Source organism: Lampetra fluviatilis, chromosome 7 (assembly GCF_964198595.1).
Source record: "Lampetra fluviatilis chromosome 7, kcLamFluv1.1, whole genome shotgun sequence".
Lineage (NCBI taxonomy): Eukaryota > Metazoa > Chordata > Hyperoartia > Petromyzontiformes > Petromyzontidae > Lampetra > Lampetra fluviatilis.
In genome coordinates this window covers 16,420,494-16,438,233 of record NC_136281.1, presented here as the reverse complement: position 1 = coordinate 16,438,233, position 17,740 = coordinate 16,420,494, and the positions used below count along the sequence as shown (strand labels likewise).

The following is a 17,740-nucleotide window of genomic DNA, read 5'->3' as shown; positions in this document are numbered from 1 at the left end:
GACACAACGCAATCACAACGCAGCGCGCTGTGTAAACACGCCATGTGCGTGTGTCATATCTTAATGTTATTCTAGCTCATCCCTGTTGTTTGTAAAGGACGTGCACCTGCAGAAGCTGCCGCACAGGAGTGTGAATATTCGTATCAGCGTGGAGATGCCTCGCCGGCCTTGGTCAAACGGCTCTTGCCTTGTGGATACTCACCCAGAGGCGGCGTGCCCCGGCTATCCGACACGCTCCCTGCTATGAGATTTCTGCTTGTCACTTGACAGTCAAACTGATATTTTAATTCTGTGAGATGGAATTTAGACAAATTTAGTGAAAACGAACATTTTTGCTTGAATATATTCAGCGCCCTGACCTCTGTGCCACCCTGTCACCTCGGCATGGAGTCCTCTTGGACGAATGAATCGAGAATTATTGATCGTTTTCATCGCGCTCTGCTGTGACTGGTGGCTGCGAATGAAAACAACTGGAGCGAGACTGGGTGGTCCCTTGGGGTCTGGTTTAGCGGCGTGTGTTAATGTTCGACATGCTACGTAGAAATTGCATCATTAATACCTTCGGCGGCACTCGCTCGCCCGGTCTTAGATTATTATTCTTTTTATTTTTGTCAGCCGATGATGGCCGTTTTTTGCGGCCGATCGCGACCCGTGCCAGGGCCACTTTGAGCGGTCGCGATGCCTGCCAGCGAGCGATGACAACCGAGCACCACGTGCGAGGATTGCACTGCGGTGATGGATTTATTGACCTGCGCGGCTGACGGACACGGGGACGAGGGATGCCTCGTCACTTTTTCAATTTCCCTCCGAGGTAGCCCGCTCGGTCGCTCGCTCGACGGCGATGGCGCGTGGCGAGTGGCGCGCGGTGCCGTTTCTCACGCGCCACCGCCGCGTTGCCAAGGCAGGGGGAGGGGGGGGGGCACGTCGCCCAGCCCCCACCGTCGGCGATGCCGCACATTGCCGAACCGCCGTCTTGCCTACCGACACGTAGTCTCGGACTAATTATTTCGATGTGACTTTTGACAAATGTGACGGCTGGCAATTAGCGTTTCGGCACCGAAGGTTTAACCCTGGAGCCCGGCAGACTTACGGCAATTACCATCCTTTCCCCTTCTCCTTGGGGAGGTGATGATCTTCGATTGCGCCTTTGTTGTTTTTTGGAAAAACGCTAAAATAAAAAAAATGACACACCGATATCTACCCGGCGCGAATGTTGCAGGTGGAGTGGTGTTTGAGCTGCACCTGCACCTCCGCTGCCCTCGAAGCCCCTTGATGTTTCGTCTCATGAGTTAAACCGGCGATCGGTCCGAGCGTTGAGAAGCTGACTCAGTGGATGGGATTGCAATAATGTTCCAGTGGTGCCTTAATGGTACAGAATGTCATATAATAGAAATAATAACCAGCCGTGTTTACAATGAATTAATTATGAGGGTTGAATTGTCATAAACGGTGCCAATTAGCGATGTAACGAATTCACCAATTAAATAAAGTCTATTATTGCACTCGGGATGTGTGAATCGAGGCGTGGAGCTGTGGCACAGCGGTAGGTGCAGTGCGCTACGAACCCGGTGACCCCGGTTTTATTCCCGACCACGGCTCTCACAGTGATCGCAAAAACCTGAATTAGCCCTGGTGAAGTATGGTCAAACAACTCCCACGACTGACATGGCGTGGGGAGACCTTCATCCAGCAATGGATTGAGAAAGGGCTGTAAAATAAATCTACGAGTAAAAACACGCTTGGCGAACGTCACTCGTCGGTGGCTTCGCCCGTGCTGTGGACTCGGTCTGCCAGACTCACCGTTTCGTCTCATCCACCACACTGTAGGTCACAACAAAGACAAAGATCCTCCGTGTAGCCTTACCAGACTGTTGGGGCAAGTGCTGTTAGCGCGTAGGACTTATGAAGGCCGGCACGGTACACGAGGGGGGTGAGTGGCCAGCACCATGCCCGGCCGCCTTTGTCCTCCTCGTGGCGATGTTTAAACACCGCACCAGGTACCCAATCGAGGCTGAGTCGACCTTGGGGAGGCCCAGAACTCGTTCAGATAATTGTCACTGGTGTTGGCCGTGAACGAGAATTGAACCCAGGTCGCCGGGTTCGTAGCGCCACGCACTAACCGCTACACTACTGCTCCCCACTCACCCACTCACCCACTCACTCACCCAACCACCCACTCACCCACTCACTCACCCAACCACCCACTCACCCACCCACCCACTCACCCACCCACCCACTCACCCACCCACCCACCCACTCACTCACCCACCCACCCACCCACCCACCAACCCACTCATTCACCCACCCACCCACCCACTCACCCACCCACCCTCCCACTCACTCACTCACCCACTCACTCACTCACCCACCCACCCACTCACTCACTCACTCACCCACCCACTCACTCACCCACCCACCCACTGACCACACTGCAGGTCGTCACCATGCTTCTCTTTCTGCTTCTTCCCTCGCACCGCTCCACTCTGCAACCCCCCCCCCCTTCTCTCCCTCCCATCGTCTCTCTTCCCAAGCTCTCAAAATAAGACGTCAACTTTGATAAATTACAACTTTAGTGGCCAGTGCCCAGCCATCGTGATATTAAACATAGATGTTTAGGTATAGATCGATGATTTTCTTCCTTTTTTGAAGTTCTAATTCTGTTCGTAGTTTTATTTTATACTTTTTTTTATTAAACCTCAATTTTAAAACGTAAATACAAACCGCATGGTCCTAGTGACGGACATACGGACATGTGATGCATTACAGGTTGATATGAGGAGGAGCGCAATGTTTAGGGACTGTTAAAGCAAATAACAGTTCTCTAGATTCCCAGCAGAGTCACATTGTGTCTCAGGATTGTTCTGACGAGGGTCACTGCTTGGGCTGTATGACCGGTCCTCAGTCATTGCTGTGTGGTGTTTGATGTGGGAAGCAATGGGAGTACCTGGACAAAAATCCATGCATGCATGGAGATAACACTTACATTCTACTCGAGTGTGCGATCAACCTACTTGCTGCACTGCTTACTACAAATATAACAACAACAAAAATCGGCATCGGTTAATCCGCTGCAGGATGCAGGTGCACGCCGTGTCAGTCGTAGGGGGTTTGATTGACCATGCTTCACCAGATTTGAAGCTTTCGTGACTGCAAGGAATCATCTTCTTAGGTTTTTTTTCGGTAAAGTCACGTAGAAAGTAAAATAAAGTGATACAGCTAATCTGGCTGTGACGGTCCCACCTGATGACGGAGACTTGTGTTGCCTCCGAAACGTCGTGATTTTTGTTTTTATTTTATTTTACTTTCTACGTGACTTTACCGAAAAAAACCTAAGAACATGCTTCACCAAGCTGGTCAGTCCGGATTGGCGAATGAGCAAGCTCTGGACTGGATCAGATGAGACACGGCTCTTGTTTTAGCCGTGACCGGGAGACAAACTCGCGTCTCTGGGTTCACAGCACGACGCGCTGACCGCTGCACCGCTGTTCCACTTGGGGAGTAACGAGACAGGGGGTCAAATGAAGGTGGAGACGTTCCCGCTCGTAACACCGTGGGGCCGTGTGGCTGCTGAACCTACGACCGTTCCAGCACGCTGGCTGCCATCGGGAGTCGGCGTCAGCCGAGGAAGCGTTTCTCGGCCAAAGATGACCGCTCCGAGTGACTCTTTGCCTTGTTTGCGTACATGGAACGAGCACGTGGATGTTGACAAAAACAACGGTTGACTCTTTGTTCACCATTCAAGGAACATTAACGACAACAATAAAAATAACACCTTTTATTGACAGGCATTATAAAACGTGCTTCATTTCATAAGTTGAGTGTTCGCCTTGCAGTGCCGGGGTTGTCACACAAAGCTGTTTGTCCGCATGCGCCGCCATGCCCAGGCCGTCGGTCGAACGCAGACAAATGCCATCGCCTAGTAACGGCATGCTCCTGCCAGGCAGCGACGATCCGGCTCGCCATGATGGCGCAGCACAAATGACCACCGCGTTCGATGGGGCACCTGGCCCCCTCCAGTTTGACGCCCTGAATCGAGGAAATGGATTATAAATGAACAGCAAGTCCCATCCTCACTCTGTTTTGGCGCCGTCCGAGGGAACCTTGTCGGCTCAATCCCAGCGGCTGACGACCGTACGTCACGGCAGAGGTAGATTCCAACGTTCTCCGTCGCTGCGTTTGATTTCAATGAGAGTTGCGCGAGTGTTCCGCCTGCTTCTTGTCGCCGTCTATGATAGCCGCGCTCGGCGTGACGACTGAGGGCAGCCGGGCCTCTGATACCTGCGCGGAGTAACCTGCCGTCAACAAGGCGTGCGCCTGCGACCTTGATATCAGGAAATTCAAATGAGAGGATTTGTGTCGTTTGTCTCAACCCCGGGGGCCGTTAACTTCTTGAAAAATGTCACGTCCTGAATGGCCGGCTATGCGGGTTGACTGCACGAGGGTTGTAGACGGGACTAACGCTGTCAAAACGCCGGTCCTACCGCCTCTGAATGCCGCTATTCCACGTGGCTCAGGAAGGGCCGATACTAGATTCAGGATCGGCAACGCGGCACAGATCCGTGGCCCCACATCCGAGGCTCCGTGGCCTCGGCAAAAATTATGTTAAAATATAAATAGATGTTAAAATTTTTACATGGGTTAAGTTTGTCTCTCCCGAGCTAAAATATTCTACTTTTCTGTCACGTCTTTTTGTTTAAAGCCAAACGGCTAGAGCCAAGGTTTGTTGTTGTTTTAATGTGAGACATGGCCCTGAAGTTGACCTGGCGTCGCGTATTCGGGTCGCCCTCGTGACAGCCCTACCGTGGACCGGCCCCGGTAGGGCTGTCTTGGCAACACCGGGCCGTGCCGGCGAGCGCCGTTGTTGGCAAGCCGAGCCCTCACTTGTCCCGCAACGCCTGGCAACAGAGTGCCTGAGCAGCGGTCCGGTTTCGCGTTGTTTGTATGTTTCACGTAAATTATTATTTATAGCCATCGACCAAAGACGGTCACTGCATCGCGCGCTTCAGATGCGCTTCTGCGGCCTTCTGAAACACTTTTCCTTTCTATAATAAGAAGCCACTGGAGCTATGCACTTTTAAATCATCTACTTTGAAAACTCATTTCTTTAACAACTGCTTTTTGTATTTAGTTTGTTGTCCTTCCCTCACACCTCCGATTAACATGGTTGGCTACGTACAGTGCGAAAGAAGTTCAACATACACACGTGGAGTATTTGCTTCCTGTTGTGACGCTGAAGAGTTTGTCGTAACCCAATCTCTGGTATTGTCTGTAGGGAATTCCCAAGCGTGGGAACCGCTGCAGAGCGAGTCTTACAGAGGCCGTAGGGTCTCTGCCAGAGTCGGTCACCATGACTCTGACATCAAAGGACCAAAACGTATTTATTTGCCGTGGTGGCTCCAGGGACCGATGCCGGATCGCGGTGCTAAACCGGTACCGCCGGTATCCTGGGTTCACATGCAGCCAGCCACCCGTGCTCAAACCAGGTTCGCAACGGCAGTGAGTTTCAGCCGGTGTGCCAATGACTGCGTGCACGCACACAAAAATAATGATGATTACATCGAATTGTGCGCTTAGTTCGAGTTATCAAACTCTTAGAGGTGAATAAATGTTGCTTTTATTGATATGTGCAAAACTCTATTTGTGACCCATGTAAAAGGTTGCCCTTTATATAGATGAAGAGGCCTGTTATAGCTCAGAAGGGGTTCTGTAATGTCAGCTTTGAGGTATGTTCTTTGACACTGCTCACTGTCAGAATACCACGTGGAAAGGTATTTTCATCCCATGACAATGCCAAAAGCAAAATTGTACAACATTTAAGGGGAAATAGCCCATAATGCAAATGTTTACAATCACTGAACCTTCCAAACAGCTGTGACCTCCATCATCCATTCCTTGCGAACGAGATAACGAATTTCGGTGGGCGCTCACCTGGCGAACTAAACGGCAGCAATGATTAAATTAAGCGCGGGGCCCAGGCTGCTTGTGCAATGTGTATGGGTTATCTAATCACCACGCCCGCACATTGAAACTGGCTTTGAATAGCTGCGGAAGGTTTAAGCCATGACTTTGCGAGCGTAATTCAATGTTGAGTTCAGTCCATTATCATGAGGCAGGTGGGTGATGGGTTGTGGAGGAGTTGCAACAGCAGCCACGGCTGCCCTCATCATAACGCGCTGCTCACCGATTCGCCTGTCATATCACCTGGTCAAGCGATAACACTATCGTCTGGCCTCCAGTGTTTACTTCTCCAACTGCTACCATTAAACCCCCCCCCCCACTGCTGTCGGCCACCTTTGCCGATGAAATTTTGCCCCAGCGTCCAATTTGCCCACAGGCGTAATCGCCGCGGTCGCCGCTTGCACTGCGTCTGCCCCACTCGCCTCGCCGCCAGGCATCAAAGCGCAGCACCGACGGCTCTGCCGTGCGGCAGCTCCAAAAACCCGACCCCCCGCGCAAGGGGTGCGCGGTGCAAATTGACGGCTCGAACCGCCTCCGCACCCGGCGAGCATTCCGCACGCAGCGAAATTTGTAATTTTGCCTCGTTTTACAGATTTCGCTTCGGTTGAGACGTCGTGCTCCTAAGTGGGCCCAGTTTGCAGGGAGCTGTCGGCGGCGCTTTTGAGAAGAGAGGCTCGGTAGCTCGCACCCCCCCCCCCCCCATCGCGGTGGGAAACTCGGGGGGGGCGGGGGGGGCTCTTTCGGAAATTTTGGGGAATGCGCCTCCGAAGCAGCCCCGCGTTTATCGCCTCTGCTTCATATCCTGCCAAGCCTTTTATCTGGCCGCACAATGCCACTGGCTCGGCACGTTGCGGCCCGGTTATTTTGTTGTATTTTCCTTTTATTCCTTTGTGGAACGCGCCGAGCAAATTGCGGCGCGCACTCGCGCCCTTTGAAGCGGGCGGGGGGCGAGAGCGCGGTGGCGGCGGCGGGGTTGCGTCTTTAAATAGATTAGCGGCATGCGCACGCGCCTTGGCCAATAATTGGCCGTGCGTCGGTGATGAGTATCTGGTCGATCGACAAACACCCCATACGTGTCCCCGTCACCACGGCGTCTTTATTCCGTTTTTTGGCGGCAACGCGTTCTGCTGTAGGAGGGTGGGGTACTGCAAGAGTCGTATTAATTCTAACATTTCCGCTGCGCACGCCAGAGTGTTTAATATCTTTTGGCCTCGGATGGTGTTCGCGTGATTGCGCGTCCCCCTCGAATAGCAACTCCGATTGCGTCGCTGAATGCAATGACGGCGTTCGTTTCGAGATTTGTTCGTGTACAGTTTTGGCGGGCACCAGCCGAGCGCTTGCGACTGTCGTGGAAGCGGGCCTGATCAACAGTGACGGCACGCAGCGGCCACGCTTCCCTTTCCTGTAGCCCGGCCCGAACGCGTTGCTTGAGAGAGAGATAGACCGGAGCAAATTCTCGCGCATCCTTTCTCCTCTCTCTCCCGGACAAGAGACGGCGATCGCCGCTCCGCTGGATCTCTGTTGCCTCCCCGTGTGCACCAATCCGCTTCATTGAGCGTGCGGAGCAGGACGGCGCGGCGCGACGGAGCGTTCATCTGCCTGCACTCTCCGAGGTGGAATCCAGGGGGCTCGGCAGGGGAGGGGAGTGGGGGCCGTCGTGTTGGCACACGTCGGCCGACTCGCCCAGCCGATGTCGTTGGCTCCATTCCGGCCGTGCTAATCACCAGATGGGCCGTTTGGTCTCGAGCTCCCGCCGGGGGAGGGGGGGGAGCAGTGCCAAATGGCTGCATCGTCGTCGTCGTCGTCGTCGTCGGTCCGATCGGCGAGCGCTCGCAAACGCCGGGCCAACCCGGCCACCCGGCCACGCCGCCGGGCGAGGTCTCCACGTGCGTGCGTGCATTTTCTCCGGACACTGCGGTTTGCTCCCACGTGAAGTATAATACTACGAGGAACTGATCTCGCTTGTAAAGTAGGACTCTCCTGTATCATGAGTCTAGAGACTCTGTGAGACATTCATGGGTGTTTATTCACAGTCTTATACTGTCGCTTCTACTGATATTGCAGCTGCTTCTGGCACCGCTGCCGCCACCTCTGCTTGTTGCCGTGAAGCAACATCGGAGGCGGGTCGCCCACGACCACCGTGAACAGCCGGAAGAGGTGCGGCAATGACGATAATAGCAACAGGAAGCGTGGAGAGCGGAGAAGGTTGAGTTCCAGGAAGCGTCGTGTGCTGGACAGGAGCCAGTGGATAACGGCACAAGCTCACCACAACAGAGACACGCAGCACACCGGTGGTGACAGTGAGGAGGAGGGGGTGGGAGGAGAGAGGGTGGGGGGGGGTGACGGTGGACTGGGGGAGAAAAGTGAAGAATGCCTTCTGCTCCTCGACAGAAATGGTGGATGGAATAAGAAAGTACCCTGGGGCCCTCACCTTTCGAGCGTAATCATAAATCAAATCTGAAACGGAGAAGGAACGGGAGGAAGGGGGGGATAGGAGGGAGGGTGCGTGGGTGGGTGGGATTTAGATGTTCCTCACGAATATCACCAGGAGAGGATTACTGAGAATTAAGACGCTTATTTAGGAGGGTGCTGCACTGGAATGTTTGGCATATGAGACGACACCGACATACCCAAAAGAAACACAATTCTTCCCCCGGGCACTCCAGCCTCGGGCACAGATGAAGTCAATTCGATTTGTTGTGCTGCCATCTTCTGGCCGGCTCGCAGCCCAGCGGGAGCCTGCGCGACGCGCCAACCCCCCCCCCCTCGCCTCGGAAGCGCTGGATGGCGAGCGGGCGGGCGCCACCGAAGCCGGAGACGCGCCTCCTGCGCTCTCGGATCGTGGCGGGGGGCGGCGCGGCGACGCGCGTCCCGTGCCACGTGCCACGCTCGCCGACTGCCCAACCAGTTGGCGTCGGAGCGACGGGGGACTGGAGCTCACGAGGGCGGAGCGGCGACGGGGGATCGGCGGGGGCTCGGGGCCTCCCTCGCGAACGAGTCGTCTTGTCTCGACGTGCCCTCGGCCGAGTTCGTTCGTCCGTTGTTTGCATACGGGTTTTTGTACTCTGGCATTGTAGGCTGAATTCAACTTCACGGAATTTCAAAAAACGTGCCGCTGCGATGTGAGGAACAACAGAGCGCGCGGAGCTATCGCTCGGCGGCCGTGAAAGGTAGGCGATTGAAACCCGAAAGTGCCTGCCACTGCAACTAAATGAACCTTGGCTGTTGATGGGGGAGCAAGGTGGGAGCCGGGGGAGGACTCGGGGTGGAAGAGCCGCTCGGCCAGGGTGGGATTGGCTCTTTGACGTGAAATGTTCGTCCCAGCGGGTGAGCATTGGCGCCCCTGCGGCTCGATCCGTGGCGTCATCCGGTCCGGCTCGCGCGCACGTTCCGCTCGGATTTGAAAGCCCACGCGGCCGATCTTAAATCTTGAAAGTCAGCGCACTGCGGTGTGTCACCGGCTCCGCCCCCGCTCGTCATGCACCACCACGACTCGCTCGCCTCTCATCTTCCCCCCGCTGCCCCCCCCCCCCCCGCTGCCCCCTTGTTGTTGTTGTTTGCGAGCGTCGCCGATGTCCGCCGCCGCGTGCGTGTGAGCGAGGCCGTGATAGGATCGGCACGCGCACTAAGAGTTTAGAGAAAAGGTTATTTGTGTTTTGTTTGCCGTGCGCAGGCAGAGAGGCCCGGCGCACCGAGACGGAGAAATCCAATTTGAAAAAGACAAGCAACAAATGTCTTGGAAGGGAGAAAAAAAGAGAATTAAATTGCAGCTGGGAGGCAGGAGCCGCGCTTTGCACTAACCCTCATCTCTACCGGCGGCAGCGGCAGCAGCTGGCAAATTCCGTGTCACGCCTGGGAGAAAAGAAAGTCGGGGAAGCTCCGGACTCGATAAACGGATACCCGTTCTTTAAGGTGCAGAAATCTCAGATGAAGACCATGATCGATGTTTGAAAATGTTGTTATTTTTTTCCAAGTTGACCGTGCGCGTGAATGGGATGTAGGAATGAGCCCGGCGGCTCCCGTGCGGCGGCACGGCGAGATCCGCAGACGCGCTCGGTCCACCGTGCCGCCGCACGGGAGCCGCCGGGGTGGCCTTTCAGCCGAGCCCGCGGCCTTTGCAGGGCTCAGAACTTCCGAGGATATTGATGCTCAAACGAGCACAAATGTCAGGGGTCTCCTCATTCGTAACCGGGCTCTGTACCCCGGCACATTTGACCAAAGACGCCGATGTGCGTCGAGCGTGAAACGACAGAATTTTGTGTGCGTTCAGTGTTTGTCTCGTGCCCACTCGACTTGTCATCGTTGTACTCACCATCATTGTCGCAGTGGTTTTTGTCTGGCATGTTGAAATTTATTTCAATTTACATCTTGCGCAAAGTGGTAGAACGAGCAGTCGCGCGAATGGCGCCGATGGTGAGTGATAATGGAGGTGTCTATGGTAATGATCGGAAGCAGTGTTGAATCTGATAAAGAGAAAATTGTGTAGATGACACTTGGAAATAAATCATTATTGTACCTTAAGCGATCGCGATTAAGCTTTGTATCGACATAAAACGATTCCATGGCTTTGACAGGAGGAGTATGCCATCATGCATACTCGTAGGGCGCCACAGTGGCGAGATGTTATCTCCCTCGCCTGGTCTACAGGAGGTCGCGGGTTCGATCCCGACCCAGGCGCCTGCTGTATATTTGGAGTTTGCATGTTCTCCCCGTGGTCGTGTGGATTTTTCTCCGGGTCCTCCAGTTTTTCCTCTCCACATTTAGAAACACGCTCTTAGAGTATTTGGCCGCTGTAAATTTCCACGTGATGATTAGCCTCTTCTTTGAGCTGTCACTTTTTGTAAAATAAAAAAATAGTTTCGTTTATTTGCATTGTGATTCAGCCCCACGATCTCGGCAGTCCCAGCTCGGTGCCCCGACTCTTGAGCCCCCCCCCCCCCCCCACCGTGCAACAAGAAACCAAATAACTCCCCGATCGCTCGGCGGAGCGAGGAGCGCGGGAGCTGAGCCTGACGTCTGCGGCGTCTCTCCCGCAGGTGAAGCCGCACGCGCTGGCCGCCTTCCTGCAGGAGAAGAAGGAGGACGGCTACAGCATCGTGGGCGCAGAGCAGACGGCCAACAGCCACGACCTCACGGCCTTCCGCTTCCCCGCACGCACGCTGCTGCTGCTCGGGTACGATGGCCCCCCCACCTCCCGCACCCTCCCCCCCGCACCCCCCCCCCCACCCACGCGCCCAATCGGGCCGTCCGCGAACGACCCCGTGACCTCGAGCATCCGTGACCTCGCACGACCTTCTCTAAGGAAACCCATGTGACCTAGTTACCGCATCGCTACGGGGAGCAGCAGCCAAGGAATGGAACGCGTCCGAAAGCCACGTCCATCCGGGAGACGAAGCGATGGAATTAGTTCGCGTGCAGGTGCTGGGCAGATCACCGTATTGTAGAGGTGGTGACGGCTTGGGGAGAGGCCTTCATCGAACAAACAAATGATGGAGAGAGGGGACAGGATCCCGGTGTTGGCGCTGTCAACAGTGCAGGTTGATCGTGGCTGACGGCGACGATGTCGATGAGCGACGGTGCCGGGGTACGTGTTGCCCGGTGTCGGCCATAGCTGCTATTGGACGATACCGGGGCAATGCCTTCGCAGCTCTCAGCCGGGTGGCTTGGTGTTGAGAGCGCGCAGTTCGCGATCAGAACGGTTTGCGAGTTCAAATCCTCAGCCCTTCATTGTAATCGTAGTCAGCCACTGGTGGATGAAGGCCTCCCCAACTCTTCCGTAAAGGCCTGTCGGGGTCTGTAGGGGTCTGTAGGGCCCTGTAGGGGTGACGCGTCCCTCACATCCGACTCTTCTGCCCTGGGTCTCTGGTGGATGAAGGCCTCCCCACCGGATCTACCCACCGGTTTCCCCCGCTGGTCGCTGCCAGCGAGAGCGGTGCAACTGCGACGCGGCTCGACCAGCGGGCGCGGGGTCGTTTGTTTAGCGGCGTTGGTGACGCGCGCGGCGCCTGTCCCTGTGCGCTCGCGCACGGCAACGTGCAGGCAGCTGCAGCGAGGTTGTTGGCGTGCGTCCGTACGTGCGTGTGTGTCTGCGTGCGTGTGGGGAGCGGCAGTGTAGCGGTCAGCGCGCTGCTCTACGAACCTGGCCACCCGGTTTCGATACCTGCTCACGGCCAACACCGGTGACGAGTATGTGAACCGGTCCTGGGCCTCCCTCTAGGTCGACTCAGCCTCAAATGAGTACCTGGTGCGGTGTGTAAACATCGCCAAGAGAAAGACCAAGGCGGCCGGGCGTGGTGCTGGCCACCCACCCCCTTCGTGTGCCGTGCCGGCCTTTATAGGTGCTCGCTAACAGCACTTGCTCCTCCAGTCTGTTAAGGCTACACGGGGGATATTTGTTTTGTCCGTGCGTGCGCGTGCGCCTGTTGTTGTAGTCTGTGTGCATTTGCCTTTTTGCGCAGTGTGAATTTTCCATCTTGTCAGTTGCAGTGCAACTATGACATAGCACGTGCTCCACGGGAGGTAGTGCTCCACCCATAGAGGTGTAGCCAGTAGGTCGCCAGTGATTCATCCCGAGCGATTCACCGAATTGGCTTGCTACGGGTGTCGCCTACGAATTTGATATTCTCTTTGACTTTTGTACATGAGCCTACACGCAACATTCGCCTACACTTTACGCCGTCATGGTCGGTGCTTCTTCATGCGCTCGCAGTGCGTGGACAGTGAGAATAAGAAACGACGTTAATTGATGCGTCATTACTCGCGCTCGGTTACTGTGCATGTGTCAGCTCTGGGCGTTCAGTATTGCATCGCAAACCCCCCTTGCCTTGTCTGCTCTGATGAAGGGAAGTTGAATGAAGCATTGTTGTGCGTACTATTTTTAGTTGAGTTATAAGGGAGTGTTAATGATGACAGTGGCCAGGTATTGTGTCATTCTGGGCTGGAGAAACTGACTGTCCCATTAACCCCGTGTGCGCCTGTGTGTGCATGTGCATATGGCTAACAGCACTTTCCCCAACAGTCTGTTAAGGCTATATGGGGGATGTTTGTCTTTGGAGGATGGTGGCGCATGGTTAGAACATTGCGCTACACACCCGGCAACCTGACTTTGATCCCCGCTCATGAGCAACAACGGTGGTGAATATTTGAAACGGTCGAGGAGAGCCTCACCGAGGTCGACTCGGCCTTCAATGAGCTGCAAGTGCGGTGTAGCCGGCTGTGGTGTTAGCTCACGGCACTTGCTTCAACAGTCTGTTCAAAAGGCTATATACGGGGAATCTTTAGTCTTTTTCTTTGTGTGTGCATACATGGGGCGTGCGCGTGTGTTGCCGCGTATGGCTGCGCACTCACGTGTGTGTGCGTGTGTGTATGTGTACACGTGTGTGTGTGTATGTGTACACGTGCGTGTGCAGTAACGAGCGCGAGGGGGTGCCCGCGGGGCTGCTGCAGCAGCTGGACGCGTGCGTCCAGATCCCGCAGCTCGGGGTCGTGCGCTCGCTCAACGTGCACGTCAGCGGCGCCCTGCTCGTGTGGGAGTACGCGCGCCAGCACCTGCTGTGCCCGCGCTGAGGCCCACGCCGCCCCCTCCTCCTCCCCCTCGTCAGCGGCATCCGTGGGGTGGTTGGCTCTGCCCTTTCACATCCTCATCGGGCATCGCTTCTGCCCTGTCGGTGCCACCAGGGGATCTGGACTCTTCGCCCTGTGTCTTCCCTGCCCTCTGTCCCACATTGAGAGACCATCCTTAACTTCATGTGCCTTGTGTGTGCCTGCGTGTCTTTGTGTGTGTTTGTGTGTGTCTGTGGAACAATGGTGGCACCTGGGTCTGCGTACTGCATTACGAACCCAGCAACATGAGTTTGATTCCTGGCTACTGCTATCTGACCATATTCTGAGCATTCCCTAAGTCATCTGAGCCTTAAATGAGTGTCTGGTGGAGTGTTTGAACATCAGGTTGACAAAAGCGGCCGGCTGGGCATGGTGGTGGCCACACCATTCTTCTCTTTCCCCACAGTCTGCCGTGGTTATACACGAGACCTTTGTCTTTGTGTGCACGTGTTTGTGGGTTACACATGTGCACCTATGCAAATACAATGATCCCCCATATAGCCTTAACAGACTGTTAGGGCAAGTGCTGTTAGCGAGCACCTATAAAGGCCGGCATGGCACACGAGGGAGTGGGTGGCCAACACCACGCCCGGCCGCCTTTGTCTCCCTAGTGGCGATGTTTACTGCACACCGCACCAGGTACTCATTTGAGGCAGAGTCGACCTAGGGGAGGCCCAGGACCGGTGTTTGCCGTAAGCGGGAATTAAACCCGGGTCGCCAGGTTCGTAGCGCAGCACGCTAACCGCTACACCACCGCACCTATGCACACCTTCGCACACATACACGGTACAAAGCACCTCGGGTGAGTACCTGGTGCCGTGTGTAACCACCACCCACTGGGGAGGCACAGGGGTGGCCAGGCGTGGTGTTGGCCACGCCACCTCCACGTCCGCCGTGCTCGCTCGCTAACGGCACCCACCCCAGCATGTATGTCCATCAATGTGGGTACGGATCCTATTCTTAGCAACTGGTCTAATGTGTATCGTCGGTGTTGATGTGATTGCCGATGTGAATCGCGCACGCTGTCACTCCCACGTCAGCAGCTGCTATTTATGAATTCCCGCCGTGCGCGAAGATTTTCTTAGTGGTTCACTTCAGCGGCGTACCGACTCCAGAATGTGCCAATAAGTGTAACGAATAAACAAGCACCATGATGTGTACAAACGCATTTCGACTGATGCTGCTGTGTGCGCCGCACTGCACTGTGGGTGGTGAGCGCTAACGAGGGAGCTGGGGGGGTGTTGTTGCTGCTGCTGGTCATGTTGCTCTTGATAATTGGTGGTGGTTTTGGTGGTGGTGGTGCTGCTGCTGGTAGAGTTGATGGTACTAGCACGCTGCACTACGAACCCAGAGACTCGAGGCCGATTCCCGCTCACAGCCACCAACGCCGGTGATGATCATCTGAACCGGTCCTGGGCCACCTCTAATTCGACTCGGCCTCAAATGAGTACCTGGTGCGATGTGTAAACATCGCCGCTAGGGAGACAAAGGCGGCGGCCCGACGTGGTGCTGGCCACCCACCACCTCGTGTGCCGTGCCAGCCTTCATAGGTGCTACTCGCTAACAGCGCCTGTTAGGATTACATAGGGGATCTTGTATTTGTTGCTAGTGCTGACGCTGTTGCTGCTGTTGCTGAATGCCGAACAGGTCGGAGCACAGCAGAGTCAGGTGCTGGTCCTTCACGTGTGCTCAGGAGTTGGTAACGAGGCTCGAGAGTACGTGCAGCCTTCGGGCACGGCCCCGCGCTCTTGAGCAACTCAGCTGCTCATGGGGCATGGTAACCTTGTTGAGGTAACCTTGTTGAGGTAACCTTGTTGAGGTAACCTTGCCGCATGCACGCGATTGTACGGAGACCAAAAGACCGACATCCTCAGTGCTGTTGGCAAGCGATCATCTGGGTTGGGGCTGTGCTCCACCAGTGGAATGTATTCTCCCGATGCTGAATAATGAAGTCCATCGTTGCGAATGTCATCCATGGTGCTGTCCATGGTTCTGAATTATTGCTACTTAAATGGTCCTGCCGCCCCTGCCGTGGAATGACGCTGTCCCTGGTACTGGATGAGAACATTATTGTGGCGTTGAAACGATTATGGAAATGTGTCCCTGTACCAGCCTTGGTGCAAATCACCTCGAAGGCGCCCAATCTTGTCATACAGTAGTGTAAGCTAAGCGGTGTAGGGCCTGGTTAGAACTTGAATGGGTGACCACGCATTCAAGTGCTCAGTATGGCATTTCTTGCATGGGGTTTTTTCTCAGGGTGCTGCTATTTCCTTCCACGTGCCAGCCGCTCTCGCGTGGCACTGCTTCAACTAAACTCCCCCATTGCAGTGTCCTCCTGGAAGAGGCTTGAGGCTCAGTGAGGCCTTCTTTGGTAAATAAATAATTGTTTCCATCGTATTGAATTCCATACCCATATAGACGGAATACCACCCTAGTTACTAGCAGTCGTGTTCTATCAACTGCTGGATGAAGGCCTCCCCCACGCGATCATCGACCCTCATGGTCCTACGATTCCACAATCCGTCTGACTCCTGTACATGATCTGATCTCATTGCTCTGTCTCCGCAGTATGTATGTTGAACATCTTTCGCACCGTACGTAGCCAAGTATGCTAAATTACTTCGAAATAAATTAGTTTTCAATATAGATGTAAACGTGCATAGCTCCAGTGGCTTCCTAATATCGGAAGGAAGAGCATTCCAGACGGCCGCAGAAGCGCATCTGAAAGCGCCGTGCGATGCAGTGACCACCGTTTTTGTCGGATGGCCAGCCAGAAGCCGCTGCTGGTAGGACGATCGGAGTTTGCGCGGTGATGGCTTTCGTGTGTTCACCCCCCAGGCGCATTCTCTTCTTGACTGCCACTCCATCACTCGTGCATCTGCCACAATGCCCTCTAGCAACGTGTCTTGCTTAAACCCACTTAATTAAAATGAGGCACGTGTTTGCTTTCTGATCCATCTGTTGTTCATCTTGCCGTGGCTCGGTGTGATTCCAGGGATGCATCTCGTCATACCTCTGTGCACGTTTTGACTCTTTTCTTTTGTGTCTCAGTGTCCATGTTTCTGAGACGTATCTTCTGGCGAAGTGCGCAGGTTGAAAACTTTCAAGTTGAGATTTCCAAAAATGTCCCTTTCCATGAGAGAACAGAATCCAGCTCCAGTAGGAGGCTAAATCTCACTCGTCAGAATATGAATCCACACTGCTCATTATGAATCCGACTCGAGCCAGCATGGTTCCCACCTTCGTAAATATACACGACTAGCTTTACTACCCGGCTTCGCCCGAGGCTTGAATTCTTGTCTTGGATTAATGCACGGCCTACGCGGAGGGTGGGAGGGGATGCGTGACGTCAGCAGGCACACTGCGTCACGCTGCCGCATGCGGGTGACCTCACAAATGTGACGTCACCGCTCACTTGCGGTGCAAAATATATCCATTATTGCGCCCCCCCCCGCCCCAAAATACAAAAGTCTATTTTTTATACTTTTTGCATTGTGTACAGTCTGGAAGCTACTCACATGCCAAATTTGAAGTTTGTTGCATGTTGGGAAGTATGCTAAACATTTCTAACAGACACGCATTTACAAATTTCCCTTTTTATATATATAGATAGAAAATGTCTTGTGGGTAAGACAGACAAGATGAGGTCTAAATTACTAAAATACAGGCACATTATCTGGATCGTTCAGCGGCCTCTTGAGTCAACAGTGTTCAGCTTTAGCATACCCCTTGGGAGTCTCGTATAAAAAAAACCAGCCATGCAACATGCATGCAGCATCACCGAGACAAACAGACTCGCACAGAGACTCATAGACTCAGGCCGAGGACCCATAGAAAACACAGACCGACAAATATATCTGGCATGGAAATGGCAGCTTTTGATCACGTGTGCAAGCACCCTCCATGTCACAGCAGCTGCAGTGGGCTATCGCAGATGCCCCCGGGAATGGTCGGCTTTGTGACATAGAACCTCATTGCACGTTGTGAACCCTCTTGAGATGGTTCCAAAGGCGCTGCGCGAGCTCAAAGCCAGGCAGGCCACGCTCATCCAGCCCGCGTGATTATGCGCGATTTGCTGATGGTGGCAGAGGCTCTCTCTCCCCATTCCATCTACCGCGGTGAGCTGGTGATGTCCTCATCCTGCTGACAAGGGCGCAGCGTTGGCCAGATGGGGACCTCT

The 17,740-nt window shown here is 54.5% G+C and overlaps 1 protein-coding gene across 4 annotated transcripts in view; it reads left to right on the top strand.

Moving 5' to 3' along the window:
* The window catches only part of TARBP1 (tRNA guanosine 2 -O-methyltransferase TARBP1), a 65,113-nt gene extending 48,566 nt beyond the window's left edge, over nucleotides 1–16,547 (top strand). For 3 of the 4 annotated variants that reach the window (XM_078858689.1, XM_078858690.1, XM_078858688.1), the window contains exons 31-32: nucleotides 10,995–11,131; nucleotides 13,368–16,547. In XM_078858689.1, coding sequence (XP_078714815.1) covers nucleotides 10,995–11,131; nucleotides 13,368–13,524 — 294 coding nt within the window. In that variant the 3' untranslated portion in view covers nucleotides 13,525–16,547. Of the gene's footprint in view, nucleotides 1–9,631; nucleotides 9,757–10,994; nucleotides 11,132–13,367 lie in introns of those variants that run through there. The other variant, XM_078858691.1, reaches the window with a different exon arrangement.
* The last annotated feature ends 1,193 nt before the right edge of the window (nucleotides 16,548–17,740 follow it).